General features: G+C 34.7%; 1 protein-coding gene across 1 annotated transcript in view; it reads right to left on the bottom strand.

The window, feature by feature from the left end:
- Window positions 1-716: 716 nt before the first annotated feature.
- LOC149540404 (U1 snRNP-associated protein usp106-like) overlaps window positions 717-25,497 on the bottom strand; it is a 114,166-nt gene continuing 89,385 nt past the window's right edge. Inside the window, exons 11-14 of the mRNA XM_089801506.1 lie at window positions 20,878-20,918; window positions 1,493-1,708; window positions 1,250-1,300; window positions 717-1,157 (exon numbers count right to left, since the gene is read on the bottom strand). Of these exons, the coding sequence (XP_089657632.1) occupies window positions 1,130-1,157; window positions 1,250-1,300; window positions 1,493-1,708; window positions 20,878-20,918 (336 nt within the window). The 3' untranslated portion in view covers window positions 717-1,129. The remainder of the gene's footprint in view (window positions 1,158-1,249; window positions 1,301-1,492; window positions 1,709-20,877; window positions 20,919-25,497) is intronic.

The raw sequence follows: 25,497 nt of genomic DNA, 5'->3' as shown, positions 1-25,497 counted from the left end.
GCTGGTGTTTCCTTGTAGAGATTGTTTTTGGTTGTGCATGTCTGCTGGTAATCCCATGTCTTTGGATGTGGAAACCTTTTTTCCCATGGTCGTCTAGTGATCTCAATTTCCTATCTTTTAACAACATTTTGGTTGCAGGTTCCAGATCTATTCAATATCTGACTGCAAGGGGTTGTGGGTCCCTTCAAAACCTGATTTTACCTTGCTAAAAAAATTAACTTGATTGTTTCCCAAAAATCTCAATCTTTTCTTTACCTTCCCAAATTGGAATGTTGGGAATAGACATGGACTTCGTCAGCACCACACTCAACTGAACTTTTGTGCTAATTACATACAAATACAACCAACAATATATACACTTGTAGAGCACCCAATCATCTCCCTTGGTATAAGATATCATTATAATTTTAAAATGGTATTAATTTATAAAATTTGGTACAATTAGATTGTAACAATTGATTTGATGTTCAGATAAAGAAATACTAAAAAAATGTCAATAGATGAAACAACATGACATAAAAATTTCCCGGCATTACTTTCCTTTTCAATGTGCACTAATTTCAATTAGCATGGACTTTGACAATGCTCTTTGACTCTCACACTAATAGAAGCAAAAAGTTCTTTCAAATTTAGCATTAATTAAAAGCAAGTACAACCTTAGTAACATAAGCATTAAGATGTGGAGCACACAAATTATTATTAATATTTAAAGCGCATTAACTAAAAACTGTGACCATCTTCAATTCACAAAATAAATCATGTTCAAAAACAGCAGTCCAGAAAAAGGTGTACGGCTGAGACACAAGAAACTTCACATTATAGTTTGAACCGCATATAACAGGACTGACTGAAATTCAATAAGTTCACTTAGAATATGTGATAAGTGCCCAAGAATGTAGTATGTTGGAAGCAGTTATATTACATCAATTCTAAGCCATGCAACGTTTTAGCATGTCCTTTCAAAGGCATGGATTTTTAATGCACAACCTATTTACTAATGGCAAATAATCAACTTACTGCTGCTGGCACACGGTAGGCATTTCATAAAATAAGTTTGATCTTTAAGATGTTCGTGGCAGATATAAATCTTCAATGTCATATGTTGTTTGTAGACTTAACAAGTACCAAGTCAATATCTGTCATACTTATCATGTCGCCTACCAATCAACACACAACAGGATATGATAAATTAGCATTGACACAAACATTACATTACAAATACGAGGCCTAGAATTAAGAAATTCCTTACCTATAATGGTCACTTCTGTCTCTTGATAGTTCTCGTGAGCGTGAACGAGACCTTCACGAGTAAAACCATTATAACCATACATTAAGCAAGGATTTTACTAAGAACAATATTTACTCTAAGAGAGATGATAAAATTTAACCTAAATAATCTAGCATTTGATTGTCAAGATCAATACACCCATACCCTACCACTAGGAATAGGAAACTCACATCTCAGACAGCATGGTTGGTAGAGAAAATTTACCTCTTACGACTACTGTATTCTCCAGAATGCTCCCGTTTTCTATCATGGTCCCTTTCTTTGCTCCTACGGTCATGGTCCCTTTCTCTGCTCCGATGGTCATGGTCCCTTTCTCTACTCCGACGGTCATAGCCTTTATCCTTTTCCCTAAGAAGATCTCTTTCTCGATCCCTACTGTGTGCTCTCTCTCGATCCCTGCTAGATGCTCTATCATGCAATCTACATGAAACAATTCAATATATGTTTAAAGTATCAAATCAAGAATCACCATGATTTGAACCAGACAATAAATAAGCAATGACCTCAAACCATAATCACCTCAATATCCACCGAAAATCAAACTCTGATTGGGAAAAGCAGCAATATATTGTTTTATCAAATCCATGCCACGTAGAAAATGTTAAATTGATCCACGAGGTTCTTGGCCTTCTGCCTCGTGAATAAAACCAGGAGTGAAATAAAACACAGAAATATAGCATATTACACTCTCTCTCCAGACATTTCCTGTATACTTGTTGATATGTGTAAGGCTTGTTTCTTAATAAAAAAAATGATCCAAGAGGTTCTTGGCCTTTTGTCTCATAAATAACACCAAGAGCCAAATAAAACACAGGAAAATAGCATATTACACTCTCTCTCCAGATATTCCTGTATACTTATTAATATGTATAAGGTTTGTTTCTTGATAAGCAAAGATCAACAATATATTACATTGAAGAGTTCGGTAAACTTTTAGCCAAGGCTTGTACAAAAGATTTAGAAATATACTGACACTGGATAAATCTAGCATAAAATAAAGAGTGACTACAATTAACCCAAGTTACCAAATCAGCCTGAAACCCCAATGATTCCAGTTGCAAACTATTTCAGAATCAGAGTCGGTAACTAATTCATCTAGGGATGTAGGTAGCAGATGAGAATTTCAGTCAGAATTGTTTGGAATCATTCCCAGGCATATCTGTGCAATTCCAGGTGTGTTAGGAAGATTCCAAAATGATACCAAGGCATTTAGTAGAAATCATCATTTTCTTGCATTTGGATCAATTTCCCAGCCAAATTACTCGAGAGTAATTACAAATTCAGTAACTACAATCAAGATTCCAGTTGCAAACTATTTCAGAGTCAGAGTTGTAACATAGCAGATGAGATTTTTCAGTCACAATTGTTTGGAATCATTTTCAGGCATACCTGCACAATTCCAGGCGTGTTGGGAAGATTCCAAACTGATTCCAAGGCATTTCCAACTAGCAATCATCATTTTCTTGCATTTGAATCAATTTCCCAGCCAAATTGCTCAAGAGTAACTACAGTTACATAAGTTACAAAATCAGCCTGAAACCCCAATAATTCCAGTTACAGAGTATTTCAGAATCAGAGTTGGAACTATTTCATCTTGGCTATAAGTAGCGGACGAGATTTTTCAGTCAGGGTTGTTTGGAATCATTTCCATGAATACCTGCACCATTCCTGGTGTGGTGGGAGGATTCCAAAATGATTCCAAGGCAGTTCCAGATGGCAATAACCATTTTCTTGCATTTAGATCAATTTCCCAGCCAAACTACTTGCAATATTGCAAAAAATTGGCAGATTTAGTGGCTCAGAGTAGGAGAATGTCAACCACATTTGCCTGATTGACCTCTGCTGCAAATCAGAAATCTTTCGTCCTTCTAACATTTCAATTGTGTCCTACAGGTCAATGTAATGATTGTTTCCAAAAAGATGCCAGAAGCTTTATGTTCCATAGTGTCTTGGAACAGAGGAATAGAAGGGAGAGGTTTTGAGGACATGGTAACCAAGGTACTCAATTTGGGAACAGTGGCACATATATATATATGGTACTTGAATTTTTTTTTTTTTTTTAAAGGAATGTCAAAGGAAATAAAAAATGAAACTTTGGAATACTCAAAAATCTTTTGATATTGCATCAAAGAAAAAATGAAAATGCTAAATATACATCCATATATTTATATTACATTCAAAATGAAAATTACATCCAGAAATATAATGGCCAATGATCCAATGCCTCAAATCATTGCTCATTGCCAAAGTCCCTGCCCATCTCCCTATCACTCAAACTGCTAGAATCCTCAAGCTCAAGTTCTCCAGTGCAATACTAACCAACCTTGTCTATGCTACATCTTCATCAACCTGTCCTAGTTCCTTTAGCTCTACATCCCATCAGGCTGCTAAATTCTCCTTATACAAACTGTGCTACTTCTCCATTCCCATAGAAGCGCTTCAGTTACTCTTAATAGAACGCATGAACAATAACTAGAGATACAGTTGAAAAATACCCAATTTCTCATAAGCCATATTGCCAAGCAAGTTGCTTGCCCAATAACTTTGCTTGGACAAGTTTTCGTAAGGTTTGCAAGTCAAAGGAAAAAATGATGACTTTTGTGTTAAGAAATCATCCAAATTAATATAATAACTTTGTCTTGCCTGCAGTTTCAGAAAACTTGGTTTCACCTAATTTCCACACATAATTAGTGATTTAGCGCATGCAACAACTAGTGATGAAGGTTTGTGTGGTTTCAAAGGCCTTGATTTGAGCTTTCTGGTGGAGCTTTGCCCCTCAACTCCATCTTGTATCATGATGCAGCCCCTTGAATCCATTGAGGGTAACACCCCTAAATCCCACGAGCAATGCCCTTTGACCTTGCTGGAGTCATTGCCCCTAGACCCCACGAGGGGACTTACCCTGTCAACCCCCATTAGGATATTCACGTCCAAATCCCCATTAAATATTGGGATTTCTTGCCTGCTAAAACAGCTTGATTACAATAATTTGGTGATAGGGAATTGGGATGCAACTCAAGTGTGCTAACTTAAACATAATTATTGCACAAGTTGCCAAAAATCTCTTTAGATGCAAAAACTTTTGCATATGACATGTTTAGTGGAACTGGCATTGTAACTCATTTAGAATTTGAACTCATTGTTTGGATTATAATATGTATAAGCTCTAATTTATATTTAAATATAATGTAAATTAGTACTAGGTTCAACAAACTTACAAATGTGTGTTTCTAAAGAATATTTTCAAAAATTTATGTATTTCAAAATGTTTGATGAAATTGTTGAGCTTTTCAAGCAATACAATTCCTCTCAACAATAAAAGAACTATAAACTAGAGAAACAAACAAATAGCTAGTTTGGTAGTCAAAGAATTAGGCCCATGCATAGTCCACCATAGAACTGGATCCTCCTATATTGTAGCCTCCCTATCCATGTTGGCCTCTTCTAAATATCCCTTCAGAGACAAATTCCGTTTGCTCAGTATACATGTTGTTGGCTTGTGTCAACCAAAATATCCCTTCAAAGAAAAATTTAGTTTGCTTAGTATAAATGATGTTGGCTTGTGTGAATCATCATTTTCTAATAGCTTTCATCAACATGTTGCCCTCAATTTGACACCACGAAATTTAGGCAACTCTACACAATTTTCTTATGAATTCGTAGGTATACTCTCTTCATTTTTAACGTATTGATAATATGTCATTAAGGCAATTTGTTTTCCCTGAATTATATTCCATGTAACTTTGTTAGTGCATTTGTTTTGGAAGTTACTGTCAAGTTTAATCCCCAATGTTGGCAAAAAAGAGTTTTTCTTCTCTAATTGCATACGCTTGATTTTTAGTAAACTTCCACATCTTTTGTGTGTTTTTCTTCTTGTTGCAAGTATTTTTCAGTCTCATTTTTGCCTTATGTTAAGAGCCCTTGTAATCTCACTTGAATCGGGTTAATTTAGGCCTCAAATGGAGTTGCCTAGCTCAAGTTATGAAGGAAAATGGTGGGGCTTTTCAGGCCGACATGTGAAAAAAAACCTCCAAAAGTGGATTTTTATTGACAATTGCATAAAATAAAAGAATAGTTAATATGTAAACAGGATTTTGACATTCAATTAAACTTTTGACTCATTTAAAGTTGATTTGACCATAATTTTTAATGTTTTATGAAAATTAACCCTAAGTTTATTTTCATGTTACTATATTGAATACTATAGCTATTTTATTATTTTAATTACATAAGACATAGAAAATGCATGATGGTAGGTTTTTATCACTCAAAGCATATATCAACATGCTAAACACCTATTAAAATCCCACTACGATTAAATTTAAGCTTCATTGTTGATTTGCATTCAGGCAAATAAAACAGATTTGTAGACTCGTGAAATAAGTTTCCCATTATGATTTGTAAGGATTCAATATGTGTGTATATATATGCATTATATTACAAATATATATATATAATTCTAAACTAAATCATTTCATAGTATGAATCTATGAACCTAGTATACCCGATCATGGATCTATTTTCACGGCTACAAAGAAAATCAACACATTCACATTGAATTACTAAATTACATATTAAAATATTCATTTTTAAAGAAGTTGGACCTACTTAAAACACTCTTTAGCTCATGGATACTTGGGGATTTGCATAGATCCTTGCAGGATTCGTCCTTATCTGGACAGGATCAGAACCGAATCTGTATCTGGCCTCTAGGATACAAATCCGACAATTAAAAATTTAAGTCCTAAAAACATGTAAGTGGACTTCTTGGATACAATAACATCTTATTTAATAATTCAAGTAATTATAAGTGAAAAAATTGAACCCAAAAACATGTGTTATTGTGTTTTAAATTTTATTAATGTGTTTACTGACTTGAGTTAGTTATAAAATGCATATAGGTGGGGAATTTGAACCCAAAAGCACATGCAATTGCAAAAGCATGTATTATTCCTCCTCAAAAATGTGTCATTACTTCTTCTATAATAGGTTTTGAATGTGTTTATGCATATAGTGGGCTTTTTGGGTTCCAAGCCATGTGATTTTCAATCCTAAAAGAACGTCATTACTCATTCTAGTGTTATAATGCATAAGGGTGGTGATTTTTGTCTCAAAAGCACATGTAATTGCCATTCACAAGCACGTCATTACTTTTATAACATGCACTTTACACCAAAATCACTAAGGGTGGAGATTTTATAACCAAAGATGTGCTTTCATCTCCAAAAAGTGCATCCATAGTGATTTTACAACTACAAAACCCATGAGTGATGATTTTTGGTCCAAAAGCACATGCTTTTGTAATGAGAAACCACATCTTTACTCACAAATACATGCGTTTGGAGAGGATGGTGACTTTTGGTCCAAAAGAACATGTTTTTGGAACCTAAAAGTGTGCCTTTACACTGACATTTGGATATATCATACAAAAGTGATATTTTTGGCACCAAAACACATTTTTGGCTTTGAAAAATCCACCTTTTTGGGGATTTTTGTGGATTTTTCTTCAAAACCGGGATTGGCAGTCTTCAATCACTCATATCTTGAGAATTACTTGATGGTTTTTCATGATCTACATGTCGTTTTTGCCTAAAATCGTCCGAGGATCAAATTTGGCTACTCAAAAGTGGAGTTTGTTGAGGTTTTTGCAAGGATTGAGTCAAGATTCAAAGTCTACTTTGTTAGGGTTTGTACAAAAAATAGAGATAAACAACAATAAAGAAGAACTAAAACAAATACAATAAACACCAAAAATTACCCTAGGAAAACCCTTCCAGAATAAAGAGAAAAATCCAGTCACACAATAAAAGATCACTTTATTGATAATGAAATATTCAAGTGTATAATCATCTTCGCTTGATGCAATATTTATAACAAATAGGGAAACTCTTCATAACCAAAGGTCTCTTGAATTTCCCAAAAATATGACTCCATTTTCAAATACAATTCTTTGTATTTACATGCCTCAATGCATGTTGTATGAAACATGTCTTAATATTTTAATATTACAATTTATCATAGTTGTCCTTTTCAGTTGAAGGTGACCATAACGATATTGACACCCAGAGATAAAGATCTCTATCGCAGCTATAATCTCCAACACTCCCTCTTAGCGAGAGAGATCTTTAGCTGAATAGTCACAAAGACTGCAACCAAAATGTCAATGATAAAATCTAATCACATAGATCCTATAAAATTCATGGAATCACTCAACTTGAAAACCTTGCAAGTAACAAAACCAGCTTTCATCATAGACTCTCTCAACGTGATGTTGTCACGAAATCTCTCAACATGACACTAATAGAACAATTTACTCATTGTTGATAATCATGGAATCGTTCAACATGAAAACCCTACAAGAAACACAACCAACTTTCATCACAAACTCTACATGATGTTGTCATGGAATCTCTCAACATGACACTAAGAGAACAATTTACTCCTTGTTAATAATCATGGAATCACTCAACATAATAGACCTGTAACAATTACTCATAATCATAGAATCACTCAACATGCAAGACTTGCAAAAATCATGTTTGACTTTCATCACGGACTCATTCCATGTGATGTTGTCATGGAATCTCTCAACATGACAAACTTGCAAAAATCACAATCAGCTTTCATCATGGACTCTCTCAACATGACAAACCAATAAGGTATACAACCAACATTTTACGACGGGCTCTCTCAATGTGACACAGTCATGGTAGACTATCTCAACATGACTTCCAACTCCCATTACAAAATCTCTCAATCTGATGGCATCATGGACTCTCTCTACATGATGTTCACTATGAATCTCTCATAAGTGAAAGAGTTATCAGGTTATCCTTACAACTTACTATAAATTTCATGTGAATAATAACTCATAAAATCTTATAGTTGAAACTCTTTTCCAACAAGAGTCTCAAAATCTACAATAAAAGAAATCCTAGCTAAAAACTCTTTTCTAACAAGAGTGTCAAAATCAAGTTATCCTTGCAACTTATTATTAATTTCATGTGAATAATAACTAGTAAAATCATAGTTGAAACTCTTTTCCAACAAGAGTTTCAAGACCTACAATAAAGGAAATCGTAGCTGAAAACTCTTTTCCAACAAGAGTGTCAAAATCTAACATGAAAGAAACTCTTTTCCAACAAGAGTCTGACAACCTAAAATATCATATGTAAGAATGGTGGGTATTCCATAATGACTCCCTCTCAACCAAGATAACTATGATCACCACAATGGTTGATGTAACCTCCCTCTGAACATGTATCATCAAGGCAACATCCTCGTCTCATTATATCTTGCTGCATCCTATAACCAAAAGGGATTAACAAGAGAGATTAACATAGAGATTAATGCAACAGTCTTCACCATTTCTAGTTAAATTACAATACTAGAATACTTATATCTTTTACATAGACAAACCATTTGTGTTGAACATTCACAGCTTCAATTTATAGGACAATTCTCCTACAGATCTCTTAGGCAAAATGTGATCTTTATGCTTACAAATGGTGACTCTCAATAGTCAATCAATAAGCCTTTTCTCATAGTATGCTAAATATGCAGATTAAAAATATCTAACAAATACTTCTCACAGTGAGAATGACTAACAAGGATCTTGATCATATACTGATCAAATACACAAATTGATTATTGTTCAATCAATGCCTTATATGTATATACACAACAACATCAAAGCTTGGTACACATAACACAAACAGCTCTTAACATGTGCACACACAGCTTTCCAACACACATACAGGCAGTCAACTCTCAATAAACTAAGCTACTACACTGATAGCTTCCAGTAATCCTTAAGAATATCCTTTCAGAATTCAGTTACTTCAAAAGAATAATTTATTTTCCTTTTTACCAAAATTCCTGAACCGATGCCCAAAATTCTCCTTAAAATTTTTACCGCTAATATTTTCTGTAAATCCGCAACCTTGTGAATTCACAAACATGCATCAAATGATCTCTGGGATATATAAAATATAAGGTGGGTGTTTCATCGTTTGTGGACAACCTTCACCGTAAACACATCAAAGAAACACTACAAATAAGAAAATATTCCAAAGGAAGCAAAAAAGAAAATGATAGGAACAAGAATAAATTGAAACCCCACGAACCAAGAAGATGAACAGCAATGAATCAAAGAGAAAGAAGATAATTGACACTAGAGTTATGTCATAATCATAACCTCCTCTTGGCAAAGAAGAGGTGAAAACAAAGCCCAAGCAACACCCATTACACTTCAAATATAAATGGCAGATACAAATTCTAAACGGACACCATGAATAATCAACATGGGACCAAAGTTGATGACATTTGATCATGATGAGTAGGATAATGATGCCAACATGCACAATGCCTTATACACACGAAGCCTTTGACTCATCATGGCGTATAGTGCAACACACAATCAATACAAGAAGAGCTCGTCAAGCTATTTCTATCAACTTGACGCCTCGGTAATATCCTGTTCCAAACGCTCATAACACTAACCAAAAGAAAACAAGCTGCTAACAATCTCATTCTTGTTACCACTGCTGCCATCAGATCCTCTTCCTTTACTCTTCCTCCTTGTCTCACCACAAATACTCAAAAGAGGAAGCAAGAACTCCCACTTGAAGACCATGATTCCAATCAGGTCACAAAGGTCAAGGTTTCCAAGACAAAGAAGGCCAAAGTAGTATGAAGGATCATGGTGAGTGCTAGCAACACTAAATATGCAGAAGTAGCTGAGCCCCTTGTTGAAAAGTTGATAGAGTTGATGGAAACAAGTGATTACAAGTTCACCACCATAAAACTTGGTAAACAATCTCACTTAGCTCGTCAACAAGGTTCTTATGATACTCCCAGTGTGCTCACACACAAGAATGATAAGTTGTGGGAAAGGAAGAACATGCTTAAGATGGAGAATGCCAGATTGTAGGATATTATTGAGAAGATGAAGGTTTCTTCTTTAACACTTGAATCTTCATAGCATGCGGTGCAAATTACAAAGAAAGCCAAAGCCATGGACAACTAGTGTGATTGTCTGGTGACCCAGGGGGTAGATGTGGTAGAGATAGCATCTAGATACTCACACATGGAAGAGACATTTCAGGAAGGTTGAAGGAACTTCTTAGTTCATTTCATCAACAATTTAAGTCTCTTGATGTGGACCTAAATGTATAGAGGACTATGAGTGAAGTTGACCTAAATGTTTTGTGTGATTACGGTATTTTCTCTTCAATAGAAATGTACTACAACACCTTGAATCTAATGGACAATAGAAAGAAAGTGTTGCTAAGCCTAGTGTTCAAAGCAATGCACTAGTGAAATGTTTACGAGACCAAGAGCTTTTGATAAGCAATGGTTTTCAGCAACTGACATGTGCAATCATAGTTGATGATGGAAAACTCGTCGATGAGGAAGTTCTCATTAAAACAGTTGAGGAAGTTATTCGCCTACATTTTGGGGTGCAAAACTTTGATTTTGGAGAAATTGATACTCTCGCAAGCTACAAATTCTCACTTTGTGATCTCCAAAATAAGATAAAGGAGTGTAGCAATGTTATTATGAAGAATGCAAATATCATCTGCAAGTTATCTATTGTTGCACGAAGCACAAGAGAACCAAATGGGACAGTTCTACAAGAATCGTTGCACAAATTCGGTGAATTCATGGATAAATTATGATGATCTTTCTAGGTGCTTAAGGGCACTTCTTTCTTCTATTTCATTCTTTTCAGATTTAGTAGTGTTGACAGGTTACATGTAGAAGCAATTGAAGCTTGTAAATATAGGAAACATACACTTGTATAGACGCTTCATGTAATCAAGTTACAACAACATTACACATGCAACTTACAATAAGTCAAAGTTAGTTAGGAGTTTGTTAGAAGAATAAGTCAGGGTGGTTAAGGGTTTCCATTTTCCTCTCCATATTTCTCTCTTCTTTTCTTATATAAAGGACAAAGCTCATTGTAAATATTCATCTTTAGTTTTATACAAGAAGGCTATGCTAAAGTGCTTGTAACTTGAAACCTTTGTGTTTCTCAATATAAAACTCTTTGAATTGAATAATGAAGCAGGTTTTCTCAAACTTTCTATTGTGAAGCTTGAAATTGGTCTTGTTTTCTTAAGTTGTCATGTAATCAAGTTGCAACAGCATTAGGCATGCAACTTAGAATAAGTCAAAGTAAGTTAGGAGTTTGTTAGAAGAATAAGTCAAGGTGGTTAAAGGTTTCCGTTTTCCTCTCTATATTTCTCTCTTCTTTTCTTATGTAAAGGATAGAGCTCATTGTAAAAATTCATCTTTTGTTTTATACAAGAAGCCTATGCTAAAGTGCTTGTAATTTGAAACCTTTTTGTTTCCAAATACAAAACTCTTTGAATTGAATAATGAAGCAAGTTTTCCCAAACTTTGTGTTGTGAAGCTTGAAATTGGTCATTGTTTTCTAAGTTGCATCGATCGGTTTATCTTTGTTCCATTTTATAATATCTTTGTGAAGCATTTAAGCATTCAATTTTCTTTCTTGAACACTTTGCACTTCTAGAAATAGGATTATTATAGTTTACCACTGGCTGCAAGTACTAGGAACTAAAGACATTGTGCTTCAATTTCTAGTATATTATTTCAATTTTAATAGTTGCCAAGAGACTCTACGCCTTGTTAGCTATTCACTTTATTCTTCAAAAAGGATTTGACTGTAAATGACTTTGGGTTCTTATTATCAATCAAACAAATTAAGTTATAATTCCTATCTTAAGAGTTTCTCTTACATCTGTTGGTTCGCAAAACTACAGATTGGAAATCCAAGAGCCTACCACTTCTCCAATAGGATTTCGCAATCAGTTTTGGCCAACGAACAAGAATCTCCTTGATTGCCCTACATTTCAGGCTCCGCTACACCTAGGCAAGTAGACCTTCTCCTCAAACTTGGTTCAGGGTTTTTCTTAAGAAAATTTAAGCTTTGGAGTTCTCCGATTGGCAAGGTCCTTGAACTCAATAAAAATGAAACTGAATGTTGAGTACTTGAAATAATTGAATGTTTTGTATAAGGTTTATTAATAATGAATTTGATGCATGTAGGAAGGAATATATATATTTTTTGACTTCAATGATAGAAAGACTGGTGCCTCTGCTCATCCGGGCAATAGAGTCAACTTCAGTGAATTTTCACGTACAACTTTATAAAGTTCTTATGCACTTGAATTGTCAACAATTTAATAATCAAGATGTGACCGACCTGATATTATGCAATCTTAACCTAGTCTAGATTGAATTTTAACTCCTCTAGTATGGAGACAAACTGGACACAAATACAGAAATAATTATATATTTCACTATATCTATGATGATCAAATTTAAAATGCTAAATGACCATGTCCACTTATTTGATATTAAAATTGTATACAGATTTTTTTTTTTTTTAATTATAAAGGACGAATCGGCTGCAGTTTAATTCTCCATGTCTCCAACATACGAAAAAACATAAAGGACTTTTATTTATTGATTAAAATATAATAAATAAATTATTTTACAAAGTCGTATTAAAGCACCTTATCCCTCCATACAAAATAAATATATTACACATACTCTTGAGAATATGGATGTTCGTATATCCTGAAACATTGAATTGAATTTGTCTTATATATCTTTATATCTCAATTAGTCATAGCTCCTCAAGGTAAATGCACCTTTTCACATAATCACACCCTTTGAATAGATCATTTTCTTAATTGTAATCGCATCTTTATAAATAAACGTTTAATTATTCATAATCCATGGTATGAAAATTTCAATTATTTTATGGGTATCATTGTAGTTGCCGCTAGTGTTGGGTGCCTTCTCAACATGTTAAAATCTCCATTCATACTTGTTTTGAGTATCAACCCATATCTGATACATCTTCTCCCACAGAGTTGACGTGGCAAAGGATGCCCAAGACGTATCCACCATTTTCCACACTTCTCTCACACCATTTGCTACCCTTCTCACACAGTCGTCAATAATTAATGCTCTATTTGTTTTTCAAAATGAGGCACGATATATATTGTAAAGGTTTTCGTTGGTCGTGATTATTTTTTGTTGGCGCTCAAATATGAGGTGAGAGATTGCATATAGAGTACCATGACACTCGGTGATGTCCCGAAGTTTATGAAGACTCCACAATCAAATGTGACATAGGCCACCCAATATAATAATGCTTCAACAGTGATTCCCAGATTCAAGGGGCCTATCTTCTTCAAATTTTATGAGTGTTTGCTCAGGAAATTGGTCCTCACTATATGCTTGTAAATTTATATTACAATTGTTGCTAAGTCATGGAGATTGTCTTCATAACTAACGACTACTTTTGTATCAGTGTAACACAAGGACTCGCACCCCCCTCCCAAACCTCAAAGTATCTGTCCTCGAGACTACCCTGCAACGGGTGCTTGAGTACCCAAGTACTCCCACCTCCGCCATTCTGTAACCATGCCGCTGTTGGGAGGGGTACTTGAAGTTCTATTTGAATTTTAATTTTTTAATGGTACTATTGGGTATGCAATATCTTACTATGTTGAATGTTCAATAGTTCTAGCTCATGTTGCAATTTTGCTATGTTCAAATATTTTAATTTGGTATGTTCTACGGAAATATCGTTTTATTACTAGCATTTCAAGTTTTATGTGTATACTATACAACACCCCTCCCCGTCTTGTCCTCCCCTTGTCAATGTCCCCCGTTGTCTTGAAAATGAGGCCCATTTCCCCTACGTCCTGGAAACTCATCCCAACGTACCCCAGTATTGGGGTAACACTATTTTGTATTGAGTCTAAGGTGGCTTTCCTAGCTTGAATCCGGAAAGCATATGTAGGAGTTCAAACACTTGGATATCTTTTGGTATACACTCCATGGTAATGAGAGGCCGATGGCCTTGGGCTTAGCTCGACTTATTCTTCCTATGTCATTGCTTGACAAATCTTTTAATTAAGATAGTGAAGTTCTCATTGAATCTGAACTTAAACATTGTAGACTAGTTACCAAAAATTCCTAAGTCATGAAATATTTTGTGCTTTGATTGATCTCGTCTATGTGTGTTGTGAAAACTCTTCATATCTCAACAAGATTAGTTTTTTTGTTTGCACTTGACAAGATTTATATTAATAGTTGGTTTGTGCTCCAGCATTCAAACCATTATTGGGCTTCGTGTGTTTGTCCCGATGCATACATTCATTTTCGTAGTGCCAAGCATTGTTACTTTTGTTATATTTATTTATCTGTGATGTTGATGAAAATTGTCTTTTTGAACCTCAGGAAAATTCTCTTTGTTAAGTCTCATTACAGCTAACGATCAATATCATTAATGTTATTTTGAATATTCTATACATGCTCGAAATTTGCAATATAGAGAACATCATTTATATAATTAATTATCTTTGTTAGATTCATCATTGATGCCTTGTTATGAATGCTTTTGCACATGCGACTTTCACTTGCTTCAATCTATGCATAAAATGCTCAATGAAATCTACAACTTTCATAATTCTCATTATATGTCATTCTCCTCTGTTTGATATGAACAATCTTCTTTAGGCTCAATTCTTTTGTCCTTTCTAAGCAACTCATGCTCAAAGTGTACCATATTTTTCTCAACAGTCTTCTCTAAGCTCTCTATATCAAACAACACCAAAACCACCTCCGCTTGTATCTGAAGGATGATAAATTTCATTTAGATTTTGCATTTTAGAACTGCTCCTTCCTTTTCATTCTCTCAAGGCATCAACAGCACCAACTTATTATATTTTCTCACTTGTCAAGATAAAAAATGGAGACTAGAATTTTGGGCTCCATCAATGTCAACTACTAAGCCTCCAGTATTACTGGAACAGATTATTCATTTTATTCATTTAAAAGTAGAAGTTGTTACCATAAAATCACTCCTTAAAGAAGAGTTAATTTATACAACCACCTATTTGTCAATTTCAGTCGGGTTTCTATTGTAGCCACCTACGATGAGAAGGGACCCTCCCCTATTACTGAGAGGGGAGATTTATCTCACTACATTGTTGCCTAAAGTCACCATTTTGTAAGTTGTCGGCTTAGTGACATACATAAATAATTAGCCAACACAACCTTGTCTTCACTCAACATCGTATGTAGAAGTAATTTTTCCTAGCCTCTGCACATAACGCTTCAGGTTCAATGCATAGTGAGGCATGTAAAGGGAGTGTTGAGCTTCTCCCATCAACAATAAATAACTAGCTAAATGTGCTCATTGTAGAATGTTAATGATGAGTCTTTCTCTTGTAAAATGGCCTTCATTTGGCCAAGCATATTATCAATGCACTCATACAACTCTCCAAGGTTAGGCGTGCCCCCTCAAAAATTGGATGGAAAATTGTTGACATGAAGCAATTTTTTTGGAAAACTAACTGCAATGACTGATAAAACAAAAGTTAATATTGAGCCTTGCTCTTGTACAATGGCCTTCATTTGGCAAGTATACTGTCAATGCACTCTACACCTTTCAAGGTTAGGTGTGCCCCCTAAAAAAATTAGACAAAAATTGTTCATTTTGAAAATGATTACAATGGCTGACAAAAGAAAAGTAAGATAGGAAGAAATTATATGGAGAGGAATTAGTAATGGTGAAACCTTACTTTCATAAGTGCACTTTGTCTTTAGAATTTTATTAAATATAGAAAACCAATGTATCATACCATGACATATAGAGCCAAAGCGATAATGCGACCCCTTTGCATTAAATAGACACATTGCAGATAAGGAATGTTTCAATCCATCCTAAAATGTTTGTATGTTAAAGGGTCGAGGTATGTGCAACAATCACAAAGTGAACATGCCAACATAGACACCTAAAACATACATGCACTACAATTTAATGAAAATGTCCCACAAATAAAAGACAAGACAAGACCATAAACCATCCTGGCCACTCTCATCAATCAGTGATATCCTTGAGCAGCATAGGAACATGAATGCAGATAAATCAATGAAAAATAAGACTCAATAGACCAAGCGAGCCAATAACCAATCTGATATTGTCATCAAAGTTGATAGTTTGTGTTTGATAGGATGATCATGGTGTCTGGTTTCAAGAATGAGGTATTTCATTTAAGACGGAGACTATCTAATTTCAAGTGGATTACACCATATATAAGACAAATGATAGGCTGATAAAGGACTAATGAATGTTGACTGATGATTGATGTGACAAGTTTGATCTGTTTGATTGTTTAGTAGATTGATAGTTTGTTTCTTGATGCATACTTAGGGAAGCATCATGTTTGACAAGTATCTGTCACCTCTGCTTGTATGTCTGTCTTTTCTAGGGACCATTTACTAACAAAAATGAGATTAAAAAAATAGAACAAATGAGCAAGTGGGGAAGATAAAGAGGAAAACTAGTAAAATTAGATTTCAGAAAAGAAAGTTTCTGATTTTCAAATATGCACTCCTTTCTATTTTGAAATTGAGAAAATAAGAAAAGTTACCAAAGTGATTGATTTTGAAAATCAATAAAAACAAATAAAGATACCTGTTTCTTTGAATTTGATGATTGATTTTTAATACAATAATTTCATGGATTTTTTAATTATCCATATGATTAATATTTTAATATAAAATTAAATTTATTCAATTTTAGAAGAGAAAGGCAATTAGTAATAAATAAATAAATTCTAAGGTAATTAAGAGAGAATTAATAAATAAAATCTATTAATTCCTGTAAGCAGTAGTAATTAGCTAATTAAATAAAACTGAACTTATTTAGTTATGGAGTTGGGATGAAAGGAGATAAATAAATAATAAATAATTATTTTTTCAGAGGAAAAGTTAGCACAAGGAATTAAATAATTGAACTAATTATTTAATGCAAAGGAGAATTGAAAACTAGAACAATTTGTTGCCAAGGCAAGTTAGATTAAATAATTGAAAAATATATTTAATCAAAAAGACTAAATGATTGAGTCAAGTCAAATCAATAGAGAATGATTAGACTTGAGGACAAATTTATTTAATAAATAGGAGAAAGCAAGGACATTGAATGAACAATTAAGATTGGTCAAGTGATCTTGAGGAAATGTTAGTAATTACTAAGTGTTGAGGACCATATGTGTCTCCATATTTAATAACTCTAAAAATGAGAGTAATGATGGCAACAATGTATTTTGCCTCAACCCAAAAACTATCATGCTTCAACACTTTCTTCACCCTCCTCCCCTACTCTGACTAGGAGCAAGCCACCAATTCCACTTTGCTATTAGGACCAGTAGTTGCAATGTCTCATAAAATAAAATGGAGGAGTTTGGAGGGTAGCCATGTCCCCATGAAATAGTATAAAAACACCAATGGAAAGTCAATCTATGTCCACAAAGAAAATATATTGAAGAAGATACATTTATTAATGTCCAATGAAAGACCAACAAGCAAATCCTAAGGACTATAACAACGTGGGAAAGTGATGCAGCGAGAATCTGAGGGTACCCCTATTGGAGGTATTCTGGATCATTCCAAATAACTACAGAACAGAAACACAACAATGCAAGATCTGATACCAAATCACAATACTTTATTCATAAATATAACTGTTTACATGCAATATGCTTGGCTGTAAGGCCTTCCGGGTTAGGGCCAAATACAACAGCAATTACAAAACAGTTTTGCAAAATCTCTCAGGATCCAACTCACAATCCTAATCCTAGCTAGTCCAAGTCCACACTCTGGTAGAAAACTCCAAGGAAATCTTAACTTGTGCTCGCAAGCCCACCAAGCAATCTCCTAGTTTCCTAAGGCACAGCTACTAGCCCTTCAAAGTTTGCATCCTCTTCTCCAAGATGGATCCCCTTTTTTAAAGACTCCACAAGACCCCCTACTTATACCTAAGCCACAAGTCAGCTCAGTTCATTACAAACTAAATAAACGCCCTTACATTAAATATATGTTGAGCCACATGTTGGCTACAACACAAATTAAATACCCAAAGTCGGCTCATAGACAACTCGGCACCTACAAGAACGAAGACTAGACTGAGCGTCAGATAAACCAAGTAAAGCATCAGCCAAACCACAAGCATTGTCGAGCTCCTAGTACATGTCGAGCAACCAATATATGTCAAGCACAATAGTGAATGCCAAGCAACCAATACAAGCCAAGCAAACTGTATCTGCCAAGCTCCTTTACCGACCAAGCCCCTTCAATCACTAAGCTGCTTGGCCACAACTAGACCCTTCAGCGATCGAGCACCATTGTTTGGTGACCAAGTCCACAACTCTTGGCCAAAATACCTTCAATCATGCAGGATTGCAAGCAAGCCTAGGATGCTCCTACATCACAAAGGAACAAAACCGAAAAAAAGACAACAATAGAGAAAATAACCAAAATGAGGAGCTAAGAAATTAAGCCGAAATGCCCCACTAGCAATCCTGAATAATTGAGAAGAAGTTTGAAACCAAAAGATAGGCCTTAGAGCAGGAAGAGACCCTAAGTTCTTGTTGAGAACATTTAGGAAGGGTGTGGAGAAGGGTCGTTACCATAATAAGGTCATGGGAGGAGATGCAGCTCGAAGATTCCCAGAAGGAGAATCGAAAGGCTGCTTGGTTCCTTCAACCAGGGAAACCACAATATGTGATAAGCTTATCCTAATCCTAGTGTGGTCCAATGTGGAAGTGTCGCTGGAAAGAGTGGTCCCAGAACCTCAAAGCCTCCTGAAGGTAGAGGGCAAAGAACCTTTGATTCGTGTACCCGAAGGAGAAGAGAGACCAAGTCTCTCTGAATAAATAGTCAAATCTCCCTCTGATCTCATAGTATATGGGGCAGCAGAAAATAAAATGAGCCTTAGTCTCAACCACCCCCAAATCACATAGCTCATATACCCTATCCTCCCTATGTAAGTGATGATCAGATTGGATATAGAGCCTATGTGAACCAACTTTGAAGGACCCAAGGGCAATACAAAGCCCATGAGACCAGCTACAAGAGTGTTAGGAGGGGAGAACAATAATCCTGTCTTGAATCTCCAAAAAATGCTCCACATAGAAGGCCATTCTTGGACTCAAACCCCCCAAGGAGTTTGACCCAGGTAGTGGGAATGTACTATCTATAAATATCCATCTTGATGTGTCTGTTCAACTCTAGATGAGGAGCCAACATAAGGGTTAAGGCATCTAAAGCATATTGGTAAGGAGTGAGACAATGATGTCAATCCTAATCGACCTTAGAAGAGTCAAGGCCTAAGAAAACCAATAGCGAGAGCTCCCCATTGTGTTCCACCATGCAAAATTAAATGAGGAATAATATGCAATTAACCTTCGAGGAGCAGGACTGTGCCTCCTTGATCACTGCCTCGAGGGTCATGATTTGGTTTGAAGTTTGAACATCTAGGAGGAACCCAACCCGCCCTCTAGCGAGAACCTGTCTCCAATCCAACTCCTGCAAAAGAAAAGCATGTAGAATAGTAGCATAGAGTTTGGAGAACGTGTGCCTAATCATGATGGTTCTATAACTATTGGGATCGAAAGTAGGCCCAGTCTTGTGAAACGGATGAATAGTGCGTCTAGACGAGGAGGGGAACCCAATGCAAACCACATTGATAAACAACTCTGTGAGGAAAGAACCATAAGTCCTAATGCTATACTTGAAGAGTTCTGCTTGAAACCCTTCCTCAAGTCAAAATGAAGTAGGAAACCAAAGGTTTCTTGTGTTAGGGGCAATTAGATTTTTCGAGGAAAATTTCCCACATTGGGTAGAAACCCATGGAGATCACAACTAGTGATGAGAGATCTAGGGCGGCTAGGGTTTGAAAAATAATTGCAGTTAGGGAATGAAATTTTACCAGGTTTATATCAGATTTCTGTGGCAAGGGTTTGGAAACACATTTGGCATCATATTGTCTTGATAACAGAAAAGAGTTTTATTGCTTCCTCTTATGCCCTAGGCGGCTACATTGGAGGAGATAATTCATAGGTGTTAAGGGTTTACAGGGGGCTGCCATCACTTTCAATTTGCATCAAAATAGCTTCAGACTTAATCAGCAGAGTTGCAAGTCATTACCCCTCTACATCAACTTCCACTTGGAATACATATAAGCAAGTGAAAAAATTGGCTAAATTGGGTATGTAAAGAATCAAATCAGGTTTTGTATTGTCAATATACTGCAATTTCCATATGATGTTACAGTCTGATATCATTTGTATCATACCTGATATTAAGTTTATGCAATTCTGATTTATGCCCAGTGTAATCATCATTTCTTTAAAAATTACTTTTTAAATTTAAATATTATCCTTGTATATCGTTTTCTTTGCTTTTCAATTTGATTTGGCTAGGAGCAAACACCCCAAAACATAAACAGTGCTCAGAAGATCAGACACAGTGAGTTGTATACCAAGTGTTTGACAAGTCAAACATCCAAAATTGAGAAAACAAGGTAGAATTCGTAGGGATTCTTAAAAAAAAATTATTGTTTTCGTCCACACTAAGTTATCCAGTGTACTATTTGGAAAAGAAGCATCAATTTATACAAGCTCAAGAGGATTAGTATTATATGAGGACCAAGAAAAAAATATGTTAATATTAAAAGGGAGAAGCCTGGTCATTACCTTTCATCATTTAGAAGTTTGCGGGCTTTGTTTCTTTCCTCCTGCAAAACGGGACAAATATTGACAATCAGTACAGCAGTCATTTAAACCAGAATAAATGGCACTAATTGTGATAAACAGGAGACCATAAATAAAATAGAAATCAACCAGTTAACAATTATTATTTACTACAATACACAGGTACCATAAAGCCGTAATGCAAAGGAAAATACAAATTTCAAGGTGGCTGTACAAATGGAAGGACAATCCTAAGGGACTTGAAGCCTGTCTAATTTAACTTTGAAATGCATTAAAACATAGTATAGAAGTGTGCATCTCAACTAATGCTTAAGGCTGGATATGAACAATATATATATCCTCAAGTCTAGCTGTGTGCAGAACAGACTTTCCCGTTTCACCATTCAACATCAGAAAGGAGATTAATCATCCAGATACAAATGTCACTTGCATACCAAAGGACATTTGATTGCAATGTCACCACACTTTTCCATACATGTCAAGAAATGGCAAATAATCAAATAAAACATCATAAACTTGCATATGATCTCCCATCATACATGTGAGATCAAAAAATATAAAAAGATACATTGCTTAGGAACAAATCATTTGCTAGTTGTAAAACAAGAACACAAGTTTCCTCATAAACTATTGATCTGTGATATTAAAATAATACTAGTAACCATGTTGTTGGCACTTCATAATCACCAAATAAAAAATATTTAACCGCAATGTTTAAAAAACATTTTCAATAAGAGTAGCTATTTTGCAACTGCATTGTTTTAGCAATATCATAATTTAATATCACAGGCCCCAGTAATACCCTAGAGCAAAGAACAGATAAATAATAAAATGAAACATCATTTTTTAGAACACTGTGCTTCACAGTAATAATTGCAGAAACATTAAACTATTGTTCCCAGGGAAAGCTTGCAGCATACCACAACAATTTGTCACATCCTTCATCCATCCCAGGGACACATAGACATCTTCAACAGTATGCTCTTCCTTTATTGATAAAGAATTTTTTTCTGTGAGTGGAACAAACTCTGATGTTCCACCGTCACAAAGGATGAGATTTATCATCCAGGTACCAATATCATTTACATACAAAAGGACAAAGTTGATTGCAACATCACATTATAAATTAGAGCCCTCATACATGAGAGTTCAAGAACTGTGTAAAAATACTTTTGCTGGGGTTTACCTTCTGAACAAATCATTTGCTAGTTGCAGAACAAGAACACAATCATATAGAATTGTTGATATGTGGCATAAAAATAATTGTTGGCACTTCTTAATCACCAGATTAAAATAGGTAATAGCAAGGTTTAAAATATAATACAATAAGAGCAGCTATTTTGCAACTGTATTGATTTAGAAATATCGTAATTTAAAATCACAGGTCTCAATAATACCCTAGAACAAAGAAAAGATAAATCATAAAAGTTATCGAGAACCTTTATACTTCAACAAAACGATCAATAAAACATTAAACTATTTTTCCAAGGGAAACCTTCGGGCATACCACGACAATTTGTCACATCCGTCAAGCATCCCAGGGACACCCAGACATCTTTAACAGCCTAGCCTGCCTTCAGTGAAAAAGAATTCTAAGCTCACTGCTCCTTGCTTGTAGCTAGTTATTTTCTCATGGCTTAGATATAATCTTCCTGTGTATGATTGACAAGGGAGTTAAATAATGTGAATACTTGAAGACTGGTGAGGAGGTTAACGGTGACATCAACACATGCATTCAGAGGTCAACATCAAAAAAACCTATCAAGACACAATTTTTATTTAGATCTAGTTTCCAAAGGATGTAAAAGGGCATGACTTCTTCACCTTTATACATTTGAAAGTGACTGAGCAGGTAAGTTTAAAACAGTCAATAATAGTCTTGTGCAAGTAGCGGTAAGCTTATAATTCTTTTTCATAATGTGACCACTAAATGACAAGGGAGTTAATTAATGTGAATATTTGACCTCTTTAAATAGAAGTCGTCCATGTTGCTCAATTTCAGGCATAGAATAGGTGGCAACTAGTCAATGAATAAAGGAGTTTTGCTCCTAAGACTATCTGTGGAATATCTATTTGAGACTTGAGATCACACATGATCAATAGATGTGCCTGTGTAAAAGCATAATAGAGTCCAAATCTTTTATTGTTACAATTCCAATGCATGTGATTTGTTTAGAAACTCCAATGCTTGTTTCATATTTTTGGGATATTATTTTAAAATTACAATTTGCCTTGCAATTACAATAATTAGATGTGTTGTAGAGTTCTCAATTATGTGTAAAGTAGGCTCATATTTTCTTTTATTCTCTTACAGTGCTACTACTTGGCCTACTTGGCGTTGTCCATTGCCTCATATGGACAAACCATTATGTATTGTATCATTAAGACAATGAAAGATGTCTCGCTGTGTTCATTAATCAAGATGGATTATCATTCATGTCAAATTATTGTGTCATTAATACAATGAAAGATGTCTCGTGGTGATGCTTACTATAAAGCAATCAACAGCAATGATAAGTTTGTCTTTGACAAAGAATACGGATGAAATGTAGAGTCGTTGTTTAGGATATACAGGCTGTCAACTGTATGTAGAATGTTCAAGTTGTTTTATAGCTGACCAGCCTTTTTTATATGTTAAGAGACATTTGATTTCCCAGGTAAACTGTGTTAATACTTAATATGCTGCAAAGAAGAAATAATAATGATTAAAAGCAGTGTTGATCGACTTCTTTGATGGTGACTTCAGATATACATCAGAAGACAACACTTGTGAGAAAGCATTTAAAATATGGCAACCCGAAAGCACAAAGATAACAATAATCATTAGGTCTGTGCAGTGATCTTGAAGACATCATAATACAGTGATCCTGAATCTAATAAATGAAGTGATCCTGAATCTGATGTATATATGACGATTGAAGTGAATTAATGAATGGGTCATACAAAGCTATTGAAAGAAGAACTGCTGCCTTGAATATGTTATATGGTTCAAAACTCATGAAGACATGTTTTTTATTTGGTCCTTACCTTAAAGATAACAAACAAACAAAAGATTCAAAGCCATGTTAGAAAAAGTTAAACGACAGTTTGCAGTTGGTTTGAAACCAACTCTAACTTCTTGACCACTTCATGGTTGGTTGGACTCTTTGAAGACACTACATATGCATTTCTTAATTAAAAAGTCATAGGCCGTGATGTGTGAAAGTATAAATAACCAGCAAATAATTTATCTACGATGATATGAAGTATATATTGATGAAATCAGTTTGCAGAGACTGTTGAGAGGATTATGTTGAGTCAGCATATTAAAGGCATGCTGATGAAGAGGATGATTAAGGAAGGCAACATATTGAAGCAAATTACGAAAGATGAGTTTTAATTTATTTTTACTGTCTGATTTTAATGCAAGATATCAGTTTCAATCTTATTTCCTAATGATAATCTGATGGTGAATAGTTCTGCAAATCAGTACTAACTGTAAAGGTTTTCTTAATGTCTGGTCTGAATCTCGAAGACAAGAACTTTAATAAATTTTCTGTAAAAGTACAGAGGAACATATTGATTATTATTTTAGTGTGATTTCACTTTGCAGGAGATTGGTGATTGTTATTTCAGAGTTGGAATCAATTTGCAGAACATATAATTTATCATCTTTGCTTGAATTCAGTGAACACGGGTTATTGGCATGGCAGATTGAAATCATTTTTGCAGAGGAATTAGTGAAATTGTTTTGTTGAATCAGAATCTCTGCTCATTTAAATTTGTAAAAAGAAGCCAGAGTTATAATTATTTATAATTCTTGTAGATTTTTAGATAGTGCTCTAGTCATTGATGAGTTGATGCTCATATAAGGAAATTTGGTGATCCTTGGGTTGGTGCCTTAAACATTGTAATTATTTAAACCACTCAGCTGGATCAGGACATAGATCCTAGCAGCATTTCACATCATGGTTTTTCCTATCTTGGTTTCCATGTCAAATCTTGTGAGTTTTTTTTGTTGGACTAACCACCAACGTTCCCTTGTGAGATTTGTGACATAGCTTAACCAACTCCTATGTTCTATAAGACTAGTAGCTGTATCAGGCATTGACGGGTCGATCTTTTGGTGCAACGACAACCCTAGCTTATAACAGGTAGCATCAGAGCTTGGTCACATGTTCGAATCTCCTTTAGTAGCACCAAGGGAGGGGGCCAGGGGATTGTTGGACAGACTTAGACTAACCATCAACGTTCCCCTTCAAGATTCGTGGCATGTTGTAATGTCTCCATTTTTTATATATATAATTTAATATTTAATCATAAAATATCTTTAAAAAAAAAAATACATAATAAATAATAACATAATAATGATGAAAGATATAAAACAGTAATAAACAAATATAATAATATAATGTACTAAATCAATATTATCATTATAATATAATCTAAATTATATAATGATAATATTACTATATACTATCAAATGTGTTTATCTCAACTGTACTAATTATTAAATATAAACATCTAATACAAAATATTAATTATAATAGTATATTATGTGAAAGTGATATGTTAATCAAAAGTAAACAACTTTTAAGAGAAATAATTATAATAAAAATAATA

Source organism: Cupressus sempervirens, chromosome 9 (assembly GCF_028749045.1).
Source record: "Cupressus sempervirens isolate cs-2001-9-10 chromosome 9, ASM2874904v1, whole genome shotgun sequence".
NCBI classification, from domain to species: Eukaryota; Viridiplantae; Streptophyta; class Pinopsida; order Cupressales; family Cupressaceae; genus Cupressus; species Cupressus sempervirens.
Note: the sequence above shows the minus strand (reverse complement) of the source record. Positions and strands in the feature narration are given on the sequence as shown.